Raw genomic sequence first — 18,956 nt, 5'->3', positions numbered from 1 at the left:
TCCCTACGTCCCCTCATAGCCCCCCCACCTCGTTCCCACGCTAATTGCCTCTCAAAAAATATTATTTATCTTTTATCATGCAAACACTGCACTTCCTTCTACATAGGTGAATGCATTACCCCCTTATCCATCCGAATGAATAATCACCGGTACTCCTGTAATTCTGCCTCACTCTCATCTCTTCCTATCCCTTCACACGCCAATTCCCACAACCTTTCATTCGACCAGTGTTTTTCCCTCAGCATCCTAGAATCCCTACCTGATTCAGCTACCAACATAGAGGTGAGAACTCGTGAATCCGCCTACATTCTATCCTTCCGTTCCTTTAAAATTCCCACCCTTAACCGCCATATTTAATTTTCCTCCCAGCATTCCCTCCACACCTCCCCTCCACACCTCCCCTCCACGCCCATAACTCTTTCCCCTCTCCTGATCCATAGCATATTGTCAGTCTCTCTTGAAGAAGGCCCCTGAGAGGGCCGAAAGCTCGAACAATTTACCGTGTAAGTGTTCTTTTATATGTGTCTATTCTTTTCTATTTGTGTTATGTTGTGTCAGCCCATATATATATATATATATATATATATATATATATATATATATATATATATATATATATATATATATATATATAAACATATATATAATGGAAGAATGTAAATACAGAATTAGGCAAAATGAAGTGCAAAGAATTGAACAATAAATTGATAAATTGAGGCAGGCAACAAATAAAGTAAAAGAAGCATGGTGGAAGACGCAGTGCGAGGATATGGAAAGTCTGCAGAGGAAGGGTGAAATCGGTGCGCTGTACAGCAAAGTTAAATCGTTATCGGGAAGTAAGAAAGGAAGAGCTATGCTAACAGCTAGAGATAAGGCGGGTAAGGTAATAGTCGACGCAGGAAAGATCCAAGAGAGATGGAAGGAGTATATAGAAGAACTGTATAGTAAAGAACTTAGACCAAAAAAGTTAGACATTGAAAAAGAATATGACGTAGAGGAAGACAGCTTAGGTCCAGGCATACTAGACAATGAGATAAAAGGGCATTAAGGGAGATGAAACTAAATAAGTCCGTGGGGGTGGATAACATTCCTGGAGAGAGGTCTATGTCTGAGTATGTCTCAGAGGTATGTACATACTACTACTCGGTTAACTTTGAACCATGCTTGGTCGTACATCTTTTCAGAGTTAAATGCATCCTTTCTACTCTTGATAGTTATTCGTACAAGTATTCTCAGTTACAGTGAGCAGATAATGTTTGTTGACAATTTATTGCAATCATTTTTTAAGTTAGTTGAACTTAATAAGCATAAAATTATATGGGGGTCTTAGTATTATCATCAATATATTCAATTAAGATGTATAATGTGAAAGGCAAATATGTTTCCTTTCAAACCACTGTTCAAGGAACTCTCCCCAGAATTACTTTGTGTGTATATATATATATATATATATATATATATATATATATATATATATATATATATATATATATACACACAATATAGAAACACAAAAAAAAAGAACACTCGCACGTTATTTCGTGATATTTCGACGGAAACAATCCGTCTTCATCTGAAGATATAGAAGTAATGACTGCTGGAATTGTTGAGGTGAGGGGTGCGAGAGAAAGGGAAGGGGGCCAGGGGAAGGGGAGAACGGGAGGCGAAGGAGGGGTGAGAGGAATGGACGGGGAGAGGAAAGGGAGAGGGAGGGGGTGGAATTGACACAAAATCGGAAAATGGAACAACATGCTCACCGCAACTATTGTAACATACGAGACCCAGGCTTCCACCTACAAAGTATTGATCAAGACCTCGCAAGCCAAAACAAAGGCCACGTACACCAAAACTCATTCAGAAAAACACAGTGTCCACCCCCCGATATGCATCGCTTCCACAAAGTAACAATTTCAGGCCACTCCCATCAGTGAACGACATTGAGGCCCGGATGCTGATAGGCCATACAGATGTAAATAAATGCCATTTCAAGTGTTTTTAATTCTATAGGGTTATCGGATGTGGGAAGGGACGCTAGGATGGAAACATTGTAGCACTGGTTGAAAGGGGTATTATGATGGGAAGCATGTTTAGGGATGGGGAGACCCGCGGACGGGGAGGAGGGATTGCACGAGGCGCGGTGGTTATTAATCCTAATGTTAAGTGGTGTGGAACATTGGCCTATGTAAAAGGACGGGCAGAGTTTACAGGTAAGAAGATAAACAACATTCTTGGAAGTGCAAGAGGAATAGGGGAAGGGCGGGAGAGAGTTGAATGGTGGGATGGAGTGGGGTGGAGTGGTGAAAATAGGGCAGGTTTTGCATCTTGCTCGATGACATGGAGTGGGTATGGCTCTGGGTGTGTGAGGGGATTTTGAGAGTGGCCTGGTGGATTTGAGGATATCTGCTAGGTTGGCGGGACGTTTGAAGGTGACAGAGGGGCAATTGGGGAGAAGGTTGGAGGAAGTGTTGTGATTTTTGAGGATGGGGAATAGGTCTTTGAGGATGACTTTGAGAGACTGAATGCCTGGGAAGTAGGTCGTACAGATTGAGAGAGGCTGGGAGTCTGTGGTTGACGCAGGCTTGGGGGTGTAGGAATGTTTAAGTATTTTTTTATGGAGGAGAGAATCAGGGTATCCTCGTTGGAGGAGGGAGTGGTGAAGGTTGTTAAGGTATTTCTTAAGGGATCTATGTAAAATATTTTAGCCTCAATCAAAATAGTGATTTTGACAGTTATTCAACCCAGTCACATTCTGGGTTACACACCTCAAGCAATGTATTTTGGAAATGTCTTAAATAAATGAGGCAAAAAATATTAAATGCATTACAAGCTAACATTACAAAAAAATCCTATTAATATTTAAGCATGATTTATTTGTATTTCTATAATGGATACTTATTTTGTTTGATCATAATGTGTTTTTGACCGAGAGAAATATTATTCTGTTACCTTCTGTGTACTTCACATATTTTTACCTATATTGCATCCATGAATATATCATACATGTGGTGACTGGACCAATAAAAAAATTAAATTCCATCCAATTTCACCAATTTGGCAACAGCAAAGAATAACTGCATGTTGTTTTTAGCACTTCTGATTGATATTTTATCACAGTCAATAATTGCTCATCTGCATCCTCCAAATCAGTGTTTCTCATATTTAACCCCTAAGCATCCCCTCATCTGATAGGCAAATCTAAGAAAATGAAAAGAGAGATATGTTACATTTTATATTGTCTGTTTTCTAGTTTCACATACTAATTACTATAAATGAGGTAAAAGATTTAAGACTATTTTAATGAATAGTTTGATATTTTTAGCACCAATAATTGGAGAAAGCACTATTATTTGTGCTTTGGCAGAGCACCAGTTGAGAAACACTGCTGTCATCCACGGTTGCTTTCATGAGTGGCTGCAGGATATGGTACATTTTTACCATATGCAAACAAATAAGTGTGGCATTTAATTTTGTATTCTTGTCCAATTTTTACTGCAGTTATGAAGGCAAAATTTTGTTGAAATAATTGAAAACAAGTGCTACTAATTAAGGCCTTACCACTTACAAGTTAGCATTTCAAAAAATTTTGTTTCAGCATTAACTTTGTTCTTTGTAAATAACTGTTTCACATGATAATTAAAGCTCGTCAAGATGACCAGTTACTTGATAATATTTTGTTCATATTATCTGTTTACCCTTGTCATTCCAGTCATCATTTGAACCTTCATCAATGCATTTTACTGCTCCTTGATAAGATGTGCTATTGCTTGGCCATTTGTCTGCAGATGTGCATGGTGTATCCTCTAGCATTAAAAATTTCAATCTTTTGGATAGTGCCACCAATGTTTGCTTGTTGTATAGCTCAGAAGTGTTATTTCTTATCAGGAGTAAAGATAACAGAAAAAAAGTGTAACAGATGCTTTTCAGATTCTGATAATCTTCAGTTAAAGTCATTATTTTATGTTTCCATCTGAAATTAATAATCTCTAGATTATCTATATAATGACTTTCTTCTCCTTCAATATTTGATTTAATAATACAGGGTATGTTTAAAGAAATTTCAAGTATTATTTATGTTTGCATTAATTCATCATGATTTTTCTTGTATGTATATACCTCGGTAAATATGTATAGGAAATCATGCTTTAATACAGCACTGTAATTTGTTGTGTAGTCCAAATTTTATCTTGCATCACAAATGGCTTGATAGTAATTTCTTGGAAATTAATTTAATGTTTTAATAGTGTTTGATTGTCGTATTTATTTTGGTAAAGGTGTATCACCTGGAAGAAGGCACCAGCAAACAAGAGAGATTTACTGATGAAGACCTTGATGACCACAGCCCGTTTCCAACATTGCAGCATGCCCTTGAAGTGGTGGACCCACATGTTGGCTTCAATGTTGAGATCAAGTGGACAATGCAACTCAAGGTATGGATAATTATGACAAAAAATGGTTGACAGGATGCATGTTTATGCATTTATATGGTGCCTTTGTGTTATTGTTACACCGCTATTTTCCTGTTATTTGTGACTAAGTGAACCCTTGTAAAGATACTCATGGCAGTTATCATATTGGTAACATTTTTCTGAAAAAATTGGTATCTAAACATGATTTTACAGAGCCTGTTGCCATGCTTGCTTTTTAAAACACAATTCTAATATGAAAAATGTTTTAGGATAATCATAGTTGACACTGCTTGGTAAGTAAATGTGGTTGATATAAACTCGGCTACTATTGTGAATGAGTTGTGACAGAGCAAAACTCAGTAGCTGTGACTCTGATCAGTATATGGGTCATTCAATAAGTCCTCAGGAAAAAATAGAAAAATAAATTATTTTGGTATTTATATGTTTCTTTTTCAACATAATCATTTTTTAGCTGAATACACTTCCCAGTGTTTCTCAAACTTTTTTGACCTATCCAAGCAGTAGGATTTTAGGAGTTCCACAAAATAGGCATCTTATGTTGGCAATTAACTCCTTATTTGATGTGAATCATTTTCCACCAAGCCATTTTTTCAAGTTTGGAAATTAACAAAAGTCACTGGGGGCAAATTTGGTAAATACAATGGATATTATAACAATTTGAACTTTGATTCCATAATTTAGTCATCAAAACTATGCAGATATGCACCCGGGCATTATCTTGATGGAAGAAATTTTTTCCTTTGCCAAATGAACTTTTTTCTTGATTTCTTCACTCAACCGCTGCAATAATGGTGCATATTTCTCTCCATTTATCATTGTTAGTAATCAGTGTGGGTGATTCGACGTGCATCCCAAAAGATGGTGACCATCACCTTGTCAGCCGATTTTGCTTTCTTCAGAGCAGAAAGAGCACCTTTAGAAACTCCGTTCCTTTGTTTCTGGGGTGTAGTCATTAGTATGTATGTTTTTTCCACATTTATGCATCAATATTGCATCAGTATTGTGGTGGAAAAGCACCAAACCAGACTACATATAGGCCACTGGGAAGAAGTAATTTTCACTGGGTGTCCCAAACATTGTTCATCATTTGTGGATGTATGGCAATGTTTAAACTCATTTACGAAATTGTAGACAGTTATAAATGCATGAGCAGATGTGCCATGAACTTCATCCAACTTGGCTTTGATCTTTTTCAGTGTTTAACCTTTGAAATAATGTTTAAATGCCACATGAAAGTAATTTTTTTCATTTACCTAAATGAACAAAGTTTGTTGCTTCAATCGAATATGAAAATGAAACCATGCGATGGATATAGCTGAAACTTAAACAGGTCTAGTGAGAAATGAGGCTTACTAAAAGCAAAACTTTTCCAATTCTGTGCGTGCTATCTCTTGGATTTTCTAAGGAGTCATTAAATGATCCACGTATTTCTCTGTATTATGCATTCATGAATAGTGCTTAGGGTTGGAACAATTGCTTATTGTTCAGTCACAATTTCGTTTTAAATAATAACCATGGTCTTTTCATAATGCTCACTACATTGGCAATTAAAATGTTTTCCAGTATATTAGTATACCAAACATTTTAGGTATCCATATAATGAATTTAGTCATTTCAGGTGTACTCTATGGACATGATGGGCATTCCTTTTTGTAAAATACATCATATTTTCCCTTTTAATTTAATAAGTGATTTCCATTATTTTTGCCTCTTCAGGGAATGGAATTGCAATTAAACTAGTTTAGTATTTCCCCCTGTAGTTAAAAATTGATTCAATATTTTTAATTTGGCTGTTATTATCTCCTGATTTTATTAAACAGTGAAAATGTTGTAGAGTTATTTGTGGGAATGTCTCCCGAAATATGCTCTCTTTAAGATTACAAAACTTTGTGAAACCATAATATTTTATTTAAATTGATACATCTCCAAATTTTACTGAAGTTTTGTTTGAAAGAAGAGAAAAATTACTGTCCTAAGTCCTTAGCAGATTCATAAATATCTTTATGGATTCCTTTTTAATTGACATAACAATATGCAGGGTGGGATCGTAGATTTTTGCGGCGTTCAGATGAAAGACTCTCCATTCTCGGGATGTCACCACCTAGATCATCACGACACGGAAACAGAATATCTTCTGAAAAAGCCATGAAATTTCTTCTAATGGTTTTGGTAAATACCCTGGTTTTGTAAATTGCCATTGTATTTGGTGATATGATGACCATTCCTTGACCAATTGATGCACTCCTGTAGCCCTATTCATATACTCTCCATGTTATTCTTGGAATATGAGTAGATGATGATGCTTTGAAATGCTTTATGCTAAATCTCACTTGGGGAGATTAATTGGCTCTAACATGTTGTCTGGTAGCCTAAGAAGGTACACGACTTGTTTTTTGTAACTGGCCCTGATTCCAAAATATTTTGATCTACAGGCTTGTGGAGGCTCTGTCATGGTCCTGACTATTAATGAGTACTCGGTCAGTGATAGGCTACAGTTCCCTTATGTTGCCGAGGTCACATTTTGGTAGTTTCAGAAATATATGATGTCTACATTTTTTTCAGTGTTTCATCACATAAGTTCTTCTTTGGTGCTGTAACTGCAGAAGGTGCAATGTTTTCTCTCACATCATGCATTTGGCAATTTTTCTTTACAAGGATCTAGGTAATATTTGTTGTGATTCCTTCTAAGCTGTAAAAAAATTGAGGGTGACATTGTTTTGTCCATAATCAAAATATTAATGATGGTGGATTATATCTGCTGCAGCTCAAAAGAGAACGAATGAGTTTTGGCTTGAATGACTGTTATGACACCAAACTCCTACAATTGATGACATTCCAACAGTGAAAGGGGATGAAGAGCTGAAGGGTGAGGGGTAACCACAAAGTAAAGTAAGTAAGTCCATTTCTCAATAATGTTTTCTTGATGAATGTCCCAAGCTATCTCTTAGTTCACCGAGTTGGTTGGCAGAATTTTTTGACAGCTCCTAGAAAATGCCTGGCTTACATTCCACCGATGGACCCTAATCTCCAGGATGAGATAGAAATAGTTTCTCATTCTCAAAGGAGTTAGCATTAAAACTTAACAATGATTGGCAGTAATTGTATGTGACCATTTTAATGCTTATCCTTTAGTTTCATTGTAGAGGGAGAAATGGTCACTGTTGTAGCTCGCAGAATGCAGAGAAATGTTGAGAAAATAGTTCATAATAGTCATGTTTGGTCCAGGGAGGTTACAGACCAGGAAGACTTAAGAAAAGTTGGGAAAGTAAGAGGGGTAAACATTTAGATAAACCCAGCCGAGTTGAGGCTTTACTGTTGGAGATATAGCAATAATATTTTTCTCTGAAATCCTAATGGATGTTTGTGGATAAATGCCGAAGTTTTTCTCTGGTATGTGCTCTTTTTATAATAGCAACATCCAGAGTTTGTCATTTTCAATTATTTTTCTGGGGCTTAGGGGTCATTTCTGCCCAGAGTCTATGAGGCATATTTGAAAAGTATAGGCTGTTTGGTCATTAAAAAATACATTTGTTGGAAAAAATTTTTGCTGTCAGTTTTAGTTCCCTACAAACTACTTCACATTTCTACATCATCACTGTTCACCTCTTAGGACTTTTCATAATGCTGCAACTGTTTCTTTAATCTCTTAGCATGGAAGTTGGCTGCCTGGGAATTGAACCAGTTGACTAAAGTTCCTCTTCATCTTCTAACTGTTATCCACCAAACCACTCTTCCAAGTGCAACAAGAGGAAATAGTTCCCAGGTGCAAGGTTGGGATTTTCAAAAGTGGTCCACAAATGTTGGTCTGGTCAACAATCTTTGCTTATTGTGTTAATCGGTATGAATTTTCAGTACCCACCTTGCACACACTTTGTGATATCGGAGCTTTTCAGTGACAATCAAGCAAATAGTTCTGCAGCACGAGGAAATTCATCAGCCAAAGTACTTGTTGTCAATCAGATCGCAGTTCTTTGTCCACTTGTCGAATGAATTCATTGGTCTGATCACTGGGCCTGCCACTCTGCTCTTCATTATGCACATTTGTGCAGCCATTTTTGAAGTCGTGACACCATTGTCTGACCTTTCCTACACTCATTGCTGTAGGTCTGTAAATGAAGCACAACTTCAGGGCAGTTGATGCTCCTTTTGCAAGTAAGAATTGAATCATAGCATCATGCACTTCGTAGCATGGAGGGAGCAATGATTTTCACGGACCTTATTATGTACTTTCACTCATAGGCGAATGACTACTGAATCAAAACAATGACTTAATTGGCTTTGGAAAAAAATCAATAGATGGTGCTGCATGCATACGATTTTGTTTTGACCTGCCAATATTTGAATATAAAAAAATGGCCCTTCCTTTTCAAATATGCCTTGTATGAATTTTGGATAGTGTCTACTCACAAGTTGAACATCTTGCATGTATGCTATTCTCTTTCCTCTACATGGTCGCGGTCGCTCCACATGGAATGAAAGGGGTGGGAAGGTGCGAGGTCCTTATTTCACCACTTTTCTTCTTCCTGTGTTGTTTTCTCTTTCAGAATTTTTTCAGGTTTTGCAAATGTTTCCTTGGCTCCTTTGGTCTTTTGAGACTAGTTCTACTTATTCAGTGAAACCACGCTTTTACACCTCTGGAAAATGATATTTTCCTGTGATATACAACATTTCATTCGGTCCCTAGAATTTTCGTATCCTTGTAATATAGCCTTTTCCCGCTGTTTACACTTTCAAATTTTAAAATCTCATGATTAATGACCATTGATGAGAAGCGAGATGGTGGCTGATACACTTAATACATAGCAGAACGATGAACAAGACTGTGAAATTATGGATAGTATATAAGCATGAAACATGAATGTTGGTTTATTTAATTTCCTTAAAAACTTATTTCTTTGTTTGATGGCAGCATATAGCTTGAGAAATATGTATTTCAAGAATTGTAATGGTCACAATTTGTATTGCTGTTGAATGAAAGTATTGGGAAATGGTTCCTTCACATGTAAAATTTAGAAAACACCATAAATATATAATTAATAAGATGCTCTTTGGCCAACTATCACCTCTACTTCATTCTCATATAGACGAAAATGTTAAAATTTCTCTCAATTCCTGTGGTCTTTCTTTGTGGTGATCTTTCTCCTGTTATTTCTCATTTTTCATCCAGTTTTGCCTTTCATGTAATATTTTTAGTAAATTCACCTCTTATTTAATTAAGTGTAGACATTTTAATGATTGTTTTTAATGATTATTGCTTATGTTCAAAGTTATATCTCGCAAACAGCAAACTAACATGATAGAAAATCATTGTTATTTAGAAGATAAAATCAAAATTTTGCTAAGAGTTGACTCTGTATTGGCACTGTATCGTAAAGGCCTGGAAAATTGTTTAAAAAATGTAAAGGAATTGTGGCTAAAAGGCATAAAAATATCAAATACTCAAGTATGATAATCTGTAAGAAATATTGAGGGCATGGTATCTTTCAAAGCTGCATGCATACCCATAAATAGAGTTTTGTTAAAAGAAAAGACATTACATTTAGCAAGAAATATTATTTAAGACTTAAAAGCATTAAATAGATAGTGAGACCATTTCAAAATTCAAAATAAAAGTATCTATTAAACCATCCGTAGTAAATCTGAAAGTGTAGATCCTGAAAATAGCTTATTTTTTCACTGAATATGTTTGCAATAGCAATTTTAGTGTAAGTATGTTAACTTTATTTGTTCATTTATTTAAGCCATGATTTGGTGGCCCATCATCACTTGCTAACTAAATTAACTCAAATTATGAAACATTTTGGATATGATTTTGCTTCTATTTTTGCCCATTGTGATTTGTCTTGTTTACACTTTCCCACAATTTACAGCTTTCCTTCAATCCCCTCAGAAGTGTAAAAGAGGGGTTTCACTGTGTTTTCCAAGTAATTATCTCCAACCTCTTGAGGTTGCAGGTTTCCTGGAGTGCTTGTGTGGGATTGTACAAAATACTAATTTCACCACTTTTTACTTTCCTTATTGCTTATATTCAGATTTCACTTGCAGTTTTTAAATATTTCCCTGCGTGTGAACAGCCACATGAAAATACTCTGAGATACATTTTAACTCACACATCCTCAGCGAACATGATTATGAGCCTTTTGCTGTGACATGGGTTCTGTGGTGGAATGGTTCATGTCCTAATTTTACCATTTTCTTGCTTATGTATTGTTTTTCTTTAAGATTTGCTGGATGTTCGTTAATGTTATTTGGATATTTCCTGCATTATTCCTCCAGAGCACAAGGATACGAACATGGAGTCAAGTAGCAGGGTGTAATGGTGTGTGGTCCTAAATGCCACTTTCCTACTTCCTGTACCTATGTAGAATTAATTTTGGTTTCTTGACTTCCTTTCACATTTCATATCTCTTATTAAGCCCAAAATTTTGCAGAGAGTCTTTGAGTTTTCCTTTATTTTTTACATTTTTTATGAGTTAAAAGTAATCAAAGACGAAGTAATTACAGAGTATGCACTATGTATGCATGGATTCTGTTAACATCGCTTTCCAAATTAATTTCTATGAATGGATTGGGTATTTGTAATGTTATGGTTTTTATATATTTTTTAAATCCTTCAATAGAGGCTAGAAAAATAACCTGAAAAAATTGTTAAAGGTAACTAAGAAATGCATGCTTACGTTTATAATTATTTTCTCTATTCCTTTTTTCATATGGAATATTCTCATTAATTATCATACACACTATATACAGTACAGCAACCATACTCTCAAATGGATATTGTGTTGAAAATGTTTCCATTCTATCTTTGAAACAGTATATTAAAAAAATTGCAATATCATAGCAGTCATAATTACCAAAACTCTTGTTTCAACAGTAATTTTTTTTCATCTTTAATGATTTGAATGTTTTGTGTGAAGCATCCATTGTGGACTCTCCACCATCATCAGTTTTTCTGTAGCTAAGGAATAATATGGAGGAGACAGGCCTTCTTTAAAGATGCTTGCTGTCATAACTGTAGACATATGCCCATGATCTTTGTTTAGAGTAGGAGAATATCATATGATGTCAAATGATGTTATCCTAAATGATCAGTATAGTAAAAGTTGCTACTGTAATATCTCTGCCTCTTACTACAATCATTTATAGTAATTCATTTGGTCTTTATTCTCCTTCTTGTGACTTCTTATTCTCGTGTGACTTTTTACTCCTCTGTACATTTCACTTTACCCTATTAATTTACTTATGTAGTTCAAGGCTACTTTACATAGTATTCCCATTATTTTTCAAACTCCTGTTTCCAAGATTGCATCATAACCATGATTCTTCTATTTACTTCCTCCTGTGTACTGTTAATCACTTAAAAATAATCTGTAAGTATACTACAGAGGTGGAACTTCCTAAGCATAGGTTCTCTGTTGGCCAGTACTTAGAGAATAAAGATGGAGGCCTTGATAATGTCATCAGATAGGTTAAAGGCTTGCTACCTAGTAATTACCAAGTATTATCAAAGTGTTGCATACTCTATGGATTTAGAGTTAAGTTCATTGTGAGAGAAAAAGTTTTATCAATATTGGCCTTTCCAAAAAAAATTAGCTGTCTGGGTCAAATCTGAACATTTACCAAACCTAAGTCATAAACTACCATTCCTAGCATATGTGTAGAAAGAACCCAGCACCAAACTTGCTATTAAAAGCTACATCAAAATTGGTTGTGACATCTGCACTTATTGCATAAGAAATAATTTAAGCTCTGGGATGTTAATTTACGTGTACAGTGGAACCTCACATTACAAGCTTAATTCATTCTGGAATCTTTCTCGCAAATTAAAAAACTTGTTTGGGGAAACAATTTTTCCCATATAAATTAATGTAAAATATAATATTGCATTTCATGCTGGAAAAAATAAATAGGTATTAGGTTTATTCAAAGAAAATAATATAGGGCATGTATTATTTGCATACCCTGGCATATTCTTAGCGTGGTTGGCAAATCATTTTCACCATATCACAAATGATATTCTCCTTTATGGTGTTGCATTGCAATTGCTTTTTGTTTATCCATATGAGAAGCAACCTTTCAACATCGTTGAGAATACATAAGCATTGTTTAGATATTCTTGTCACTGCCTTTGCAGTATCTATCTCCTTAATCCTATCCTTTTTCTTGAGGTTAGTGTAAATCGCTGATGTAGACTGATGGTATGTGCATGCTAGATCAGCCACGCTCCAAATTTATTCTGTTACTGTTTGTACTGTTAATTTTATTCTTTTATGGCTGTCTTCTTGCAGATTACTTTGCCCCAAAAAATCACACTGTGTCTGAACATTAACTGAAATAGCAGACATGCAATCATTCTGGGAATTCCTCTTTTCTCATCACTTGTCAAGTCATTTTTGTCAAAATGTTTTTGCATATTATGTGAGTTGCTCATTAAGTGGGGTTCCACTGTACACAATTAGTTGCAAGTTATCTAAATTTTATTTTGGGTCTCTTCACACCTTATAATTTATTATATTAGTTATGCATGCTCTCTCAAAGTGATTGGGCTTCTTCCACTCTAGATGAAACTTATGGAAATAAAAATTATGATAAGGAAAGTTGTTTGGATGGGATGAGATGAGACTAGGAAAATATGGGAATCAAATTCTTTAAAACTGGAGAAAAAATTGGGAAAAAACATAAGTCCAATTTCTGTAACCTCTCTTAGGTAGTATTTTTAAGGATTGTAATTTCTCGGAATACAATTCCATAAGGTGGTCTTAATACTGGCTTGCAATTTATTTTTTAATCAAATGTTGTGTGTATTAGGGTTGTCAGGCTGTAACAAGAAAGTGGAGTAATACAGATATGTTATTGCATGACCAGATGTAAGAAGGTAGTGATATATATCTTTAGATATTTCTCCTAATTTTACTGTGAAGATAACCATGGTTTACTTGAGAATTTAGAGCATGCTGCATGTAATTGGTGTAAGTGCTTTACTTTCAGGTCATCCCTCACGGAAGTAGTAAAAGGAAGAATGGTTCTGCTTGTAAATAATCCTTATTTGCTCACATAATATACATTTGTATACTTTCTCATAATTCAAGAGAAAATTATTTTTCTTTTTATTCCTACATTGTTGTTTTCCTATTAAGTCTGAATTGTTCAAATTGTGTGGTATTTGTTACTGGAATTGTGCCCTTTTCTTATAGGATGGCACTTATGAGCTGTACCACCCTTTTGACCTGAATATGTATGTGGATCTGATACTTGAGACAACCCTTAAGCATGGTGGTCAGCGGAAGATTGTGTTCTCCTGCTTCAACCCAGACATCTGTTCTATGTGAGGAGCCAGGTATCCCTTTGATTTACCTGTCCATTCTCCTTTACCTAGGGCAACATGATAAGTTTTTCTGAGGCATCACTATTGCATAGTTAATTACAAGAGTTGCCAATTGCACTATTAGACTTTCACTAACTTTTCATCTTCAGATATAAAGTGGGATAACATTATCAATATCATGTACATTTCTGACTAGCATTCCATCCATACCATATCAAGGCCTGAGTGGACTTCATGTAAGTATCCTACCAGGTGCTGGATGCTCCATGTCCCACCTATTCATTTACCTGTATGCATGACTTTCATGAGCCTCTCTCTCTTTCATCTATTGTTTGTAAACTCTGTAACTTATTTTATGATGAGTAACTTATTTATCTCTCGGTTAACTTCATGGTTACTTAATTAAAAAGGCTGCACTAATGTCTGTTTAATGGCAGTGTGCATCTTTTGGTGGTACTCTTTCACTAGAAAAAGTAACAAAAATGAAAAAGACAAAGACCTTTTTCATTTTCGCAGGACACAAGAAAAAAGAAATTTTGCTGCTACACGGAGTAAAACTTTATTTGCCACTGGCTTCAATATAAAGCATCATCTTTTGACCTTCGTTGCGAAAGATGATACCTTCTATGAAAACCAGCCACAATTAAATTTCCACTCTCTGGAACAGCAAAGTTTCTTTTTTCTTATGCAGTGATATTGATTTATGTTTATCATTCTATCTTACTATGGTTGCAATTAAAAATACATGATGAATATATTAAATTTAAATTATCATCATCGGTATTTCAATCCTTAGATTGGTGTACTGCAACCTTCCATTCTTCTCTAGCTTTTCTGTTTTATGTCCTTTTTAATGTGTAATTTATACATGTCTCTCGGTCATTCCCATGAGATCTTTCCTTCAATTTTCCCTTCTATAAAGTTTCTGACTAATTCATTGTGACTGAATGTATGTCCAATCCCACTTGTTCTTCCTTGCTGCGGAGTTCCCCTTGTGATCCTCAAAGCAAAAATCACTTTTATGCCACAAATAATGTTCTCGTTAATAGTAATTCACCTTGCAATTGCTTTTCATTTATCGATATGAAAAGTAACCTTGCAGCATTGTGAGAATACGTAATCATTGAGTTAATATTATTGTCACTCCCATCGGAACATCCATCTCCTATCTTTGCTACTTGTTCTTGAGAATAATGCAAATCAATGCTGTTACACCAATTGTACGTGGATGCTAGATCAACCAAGCTGACATCTCATTCTTGCTTTTTAGTGATTTTACTTTTCATTTCCACAGTTAGTTTTATTCTCAAATGGCTGCTTCTTGTGACATTCTCTTTGGAACATTTTTTAACCCAAGCACAAAATATTGTTAAACTTGGCAAAAAAATCATATGATATGCCTGGAAACAAGTTTGGAAATATGTGTGATCACTAGTATCACTGAAATGCTGGCAGAACAAGTGCTAAGCATGAATTGAATCAGCAGACGTGCAGTCATTCTTGGAATCATCCTCTTCTCATCACTCATTATGCAAGAAGTTCTTCATTAAGCATGTTATTTTTTCAAATTCTTTTTGCTCGTTGTGCAAATTATTTGCTATGAGAGGTGTTTGTTAAGCAAGGCTCCACTGTATTAAACTTTTTGTGTGCCAAACAGAAGAGGATTTATGCATGTGGCGTGTAATTCAATTATTCTGCTCACTGGAAAGATGAACAAATGTACTCTCTGTCATTTATTATTTTCAGTGGCCCCACCCAAGCAGACCAACACCTCTCATCTTAGTTTACCATTGAAATCAATGTTCTTTTAGTTCATTACATCCAGCAGATCCTCCTCCTTTATAATTCACTCATCTGTAATTCCAATTCATTAAAATCCAGTTCATAGCCAAGTCCAACATCACTGTTGTGTCTCCCTGTTCATCGCCGTGGTGAACATCATTGTGCAGGGCATTCAAGGGTTGATATAGGTTCTTTTTGGTGAAGTATTTAGCAATATCAAGGGATTACCAACCCCCCATTACCCAGATGCTGCAACACAGGTTGTCAGATTACTACGGAGGTGCCCCCTCTCTTTATGCCACTGCTTTGCATCTCCTAGGCACTCCTGCATGGGCATGGTCCATTTCTCCCACACAGAGAGGCATGCCAGAGTCACACCACTCGGCAGGGACTACACGAAATGGCAAACAAGTTGTCCTTTCACCCAGAAAGTGTTGTCTTGCTTTTTTTACAACAATTTTAACATTTTTCTTTCATATCTCTAATATGCTTGTGAGTTGTTGCATTTTCTGAAAGTTTGAATCTTTTGTTGAACTTTTTTTTTTTTTAACGTGGGCCATGGTTTGGCTTTCTCTACCTCCTCCCATAATGGGCGATTTTTTGCCCTTGGTATTAGAATGTGAATTTTTTAGTAGTTCAAATTGTACTCAGTTTTATCTTTTGAATTGTATTTGTAGGTGTATTAAGCCACAAATAGAGATAAGATTTGGGGGTGGGGATCACAAGTATGGGTAGGTGAGAGGAAAGGGCAAGGTGGAGTCTCTAGGCATATGACATTTTCTTCCAAGATATCCTGGGCAACCTAAGAAGAGGCAGTAGAGGGGATTGACATTACAGCTCTAGGGGGAAGTGTTTAATGCAGTGGCATTTGTAACAGGTAGCCTGCTACTGAGAAGGCGTTTGGAGGAGGGGAAGAGGAGTCTAGGAGAGGAAAGGACAAAATTTCGGTCTCCACTTGTGATTGCATTGAACCATGCTCCATTTTCACTTTCTTCTTTGATGATTGCTGTTCTTACTATCTCAGTTCTTTTTGGCTCTCTCACCTAAACAATCAGGCAATTCCTCCTCCATTGAGTTTACTAAGGAATTGATGTGGGAATGATTTCTGCCATATATTCTCTTTCAATTTTTTAACTTGGGTTCATCACCACAGTCCATGAATCTTCTACCATCCCATAAAATCAGTCCAAGAACTCCAGTGAATTTTACATGAACCCCTGCATGCAATTGAACAATTTTTATACTCTTTGCAGAGGCCTCCAAATGGGAGTCTTTCGATAAGTTTCATTTTCAGCTGTTACCATGTGGAGTCAGGAGCAGAGGAACTTTGCACAAATTACCTTATGCAGCCATGGACTTAAATTCATATGTGAATGTTTCTTAGAAGAAAATTATGCATTTGTCATAATTGTTTTGTTTTTACCAAGTACTACAGGTACACAGAATCTTTGAGCTTAAAAATCAGCTTGGAATAGAGCACCTAGGGTATTGTATTTGCCAAAAATTACTACAGCATTAATACAGATCCTTGATTGAGGAATCTGTTATAAATGATTGATGCAAGCCACTCTTTATCTTTGATGTCCTTGGATCATGACACTTGAATTCATAAAGCAGTTAGTTAAAAAATATAAAGTGTGAAATTAGCTTTGCTTGTGAGAGTATTTCAGAGTAAAGTTTAATCTTGCTTGAAAAATGTATGGTTTTCTCCAAACACCAGATAAAATCAAGCTGTGGCAGGGAAAGATCAAAACAGTCGACAAATTGCTCACCTGCATTTTAATATACAGTACATTTTAGACATTTGAAGAACAGGAAATCACAGGGAATGGGATTGATCATTGGGTTGTGTATAAAAAAACATTTTGTCATAATATGAATAAATATTTTATGTTGAAATGACTTTCATTTTGAAAGTTTGCATTAAATGTAACCTCAAAGATGTTATATGAATAATTCAACAGAGCATTTATGTGGAATATTGTGGTCCCTCTTGTGTTGCCATTATTTAATTACCATATTTAGTCATTGATAAGGTAGGCAGGGAAAAACTTTGAAAATTAATTTATCGTAAAAATTGTCTCTAGAAATGAAAAAAATTGTTTTTAGAGAGAAGATGCATATTTTTACTGGGCACCTGATTTTACCATCTTTAACTTTCTCCATGTTTGTCGTTCCTGTTTTGTCCAGCAGTTTAAAAGGAATAGTTAAATATTTTTGTTACTTAAATTGCTAGATTATATAGTGGTATGTACATAGGCATATGCTTAATGGGTATGTAGCATGAAATGCAGAGTTAGTTAATATCTTCCATGCTGTTATCCTATTATCATTTTTTTAAGTGAAAGTAATTTTTCATGGATTGTTCATTGTACCAAATTTCACCCATCAAATTTTTTAATTTTTACATAATCTGTAAATGGTATGTTTTTTATTCTGATTTTTCTGAATTAGGTAAAAGTGCTTTTTTGCAAATCACCTTGTAAAAGTTGTTGCTCATTGTGTGTTGATTCTATGGACAGGTAAATCAATATGTTAATGTTTTATCTACCTTTAATACCTGTATTCAATACTGTGGCTTATTCATTGGAAATTTAAATAGCTATTTGTGAAATACTGTAATAATGAGTACTTTGAATTTCTGGTTATAGGCTTTAGTGGTGATTTATTATACTGAGGCAACCTTTGAGATTTGAGATACAAATGGAGCAGTTTTTGGCTTGTTTTTTCTCATGCTGAAATGCACATCTTAAGAGTAAAGCAATTCTTACTACTTGTTCCAAAATCTTACGGACAGTTTACTCCGTGTAGAAATTTCCTAATTTTCACTTTGCCTATGTTAGCTATCCATTTCTTTGAACCACATTCTTAATTCATAAAGATAATTCATAAAGATATTAAATTTAACCCTTTTTCTTTACTTCATTTGTTCACCCAAGTAATCAAGCTAAACATAATTTCTTTCATTAAAAAGTTAAAATCACTTCAAACAATGTTTTGCTCAAATCATAAGACATTAAAAAGATATTTTCACTGAACTGGTATAGTCATACGGAGTACATTTATCATACCATGACAAGACACAAAGAACTGCAAAAACTACAGCCATTAATTTTCATTTCATATTTTGATGAAATTAATGTTGTGATTTAGATGATAGAACAAATTATAGCACCTTTTTTTGACACTTTTCCTAACATTCAATAATGCCGCCAAAATAACAAACTAACCTCCTAAAAAAACCTACCCTGATTAGCATGTTTTCTTGGTCGGTACATACAGAATCTAGTGATTTTTACTAGTAAATTGGTGTCCATTATATACCATTATGGTAGATAATAATGTCTTGAAGCATAATAATATTGTTTGTTAAAGCCAATGCTAAAAAAATGTATGGCAAGTGACATAATTAAGAAAGTGTT

General features: G+C 35.2%; 1 protein-coding gene across 3 annotated transcripts in view; it reads left to right on the top strand.

Annotated features, from left to right (window-relative positions):
- The window catches only part of LOC139688895 (glycerophosphocholine phosphodiesterase GPCPD1-like), a 69,894-nt gene that overhangs the window by 37,616 nt on the left and 13,322 nt on the right, over positions 1 to 18,956 (top strand). For all 3 annotated transcript variants that reach the window (XM_071586270.1, XM_071586271.1, XM_071586269.1), the window contains 2 exons: positions 4,272 to 4,427; positions 13,622 to 13,752. In XM_071586270.1, coding sequence (XP_071442371.1) covers positions 4,272 to 4,427; positions 13,622 to 13,752 — 287 coding nt within the window. The remainder of the gene's footprint in view (positions 1 to 4,271; positions 4,428 to 13,621; positions 13,753 to 18,956) is intronic.

The sequence above is a fragment of the Hetaerina americana genome, unplaced genomic scaffold, assembly GCF_022747635.1.
Source record: "Hetaerina americana unplaced genomic scaffold, ioHetAmer1.1.p SCAF_1, whole genome shotgun sequence".
Lineage (NCBI taxonomy): Eukaryota > Metazoa > Arthropoda > Insecta > Odonata > Calopterygidae > Hetaerina > Hetaerina americana.
Note: the sequence above shows the minus strand (reverse complement) of the source record. Positions and strands in the feature narration are given on the sequence as shown.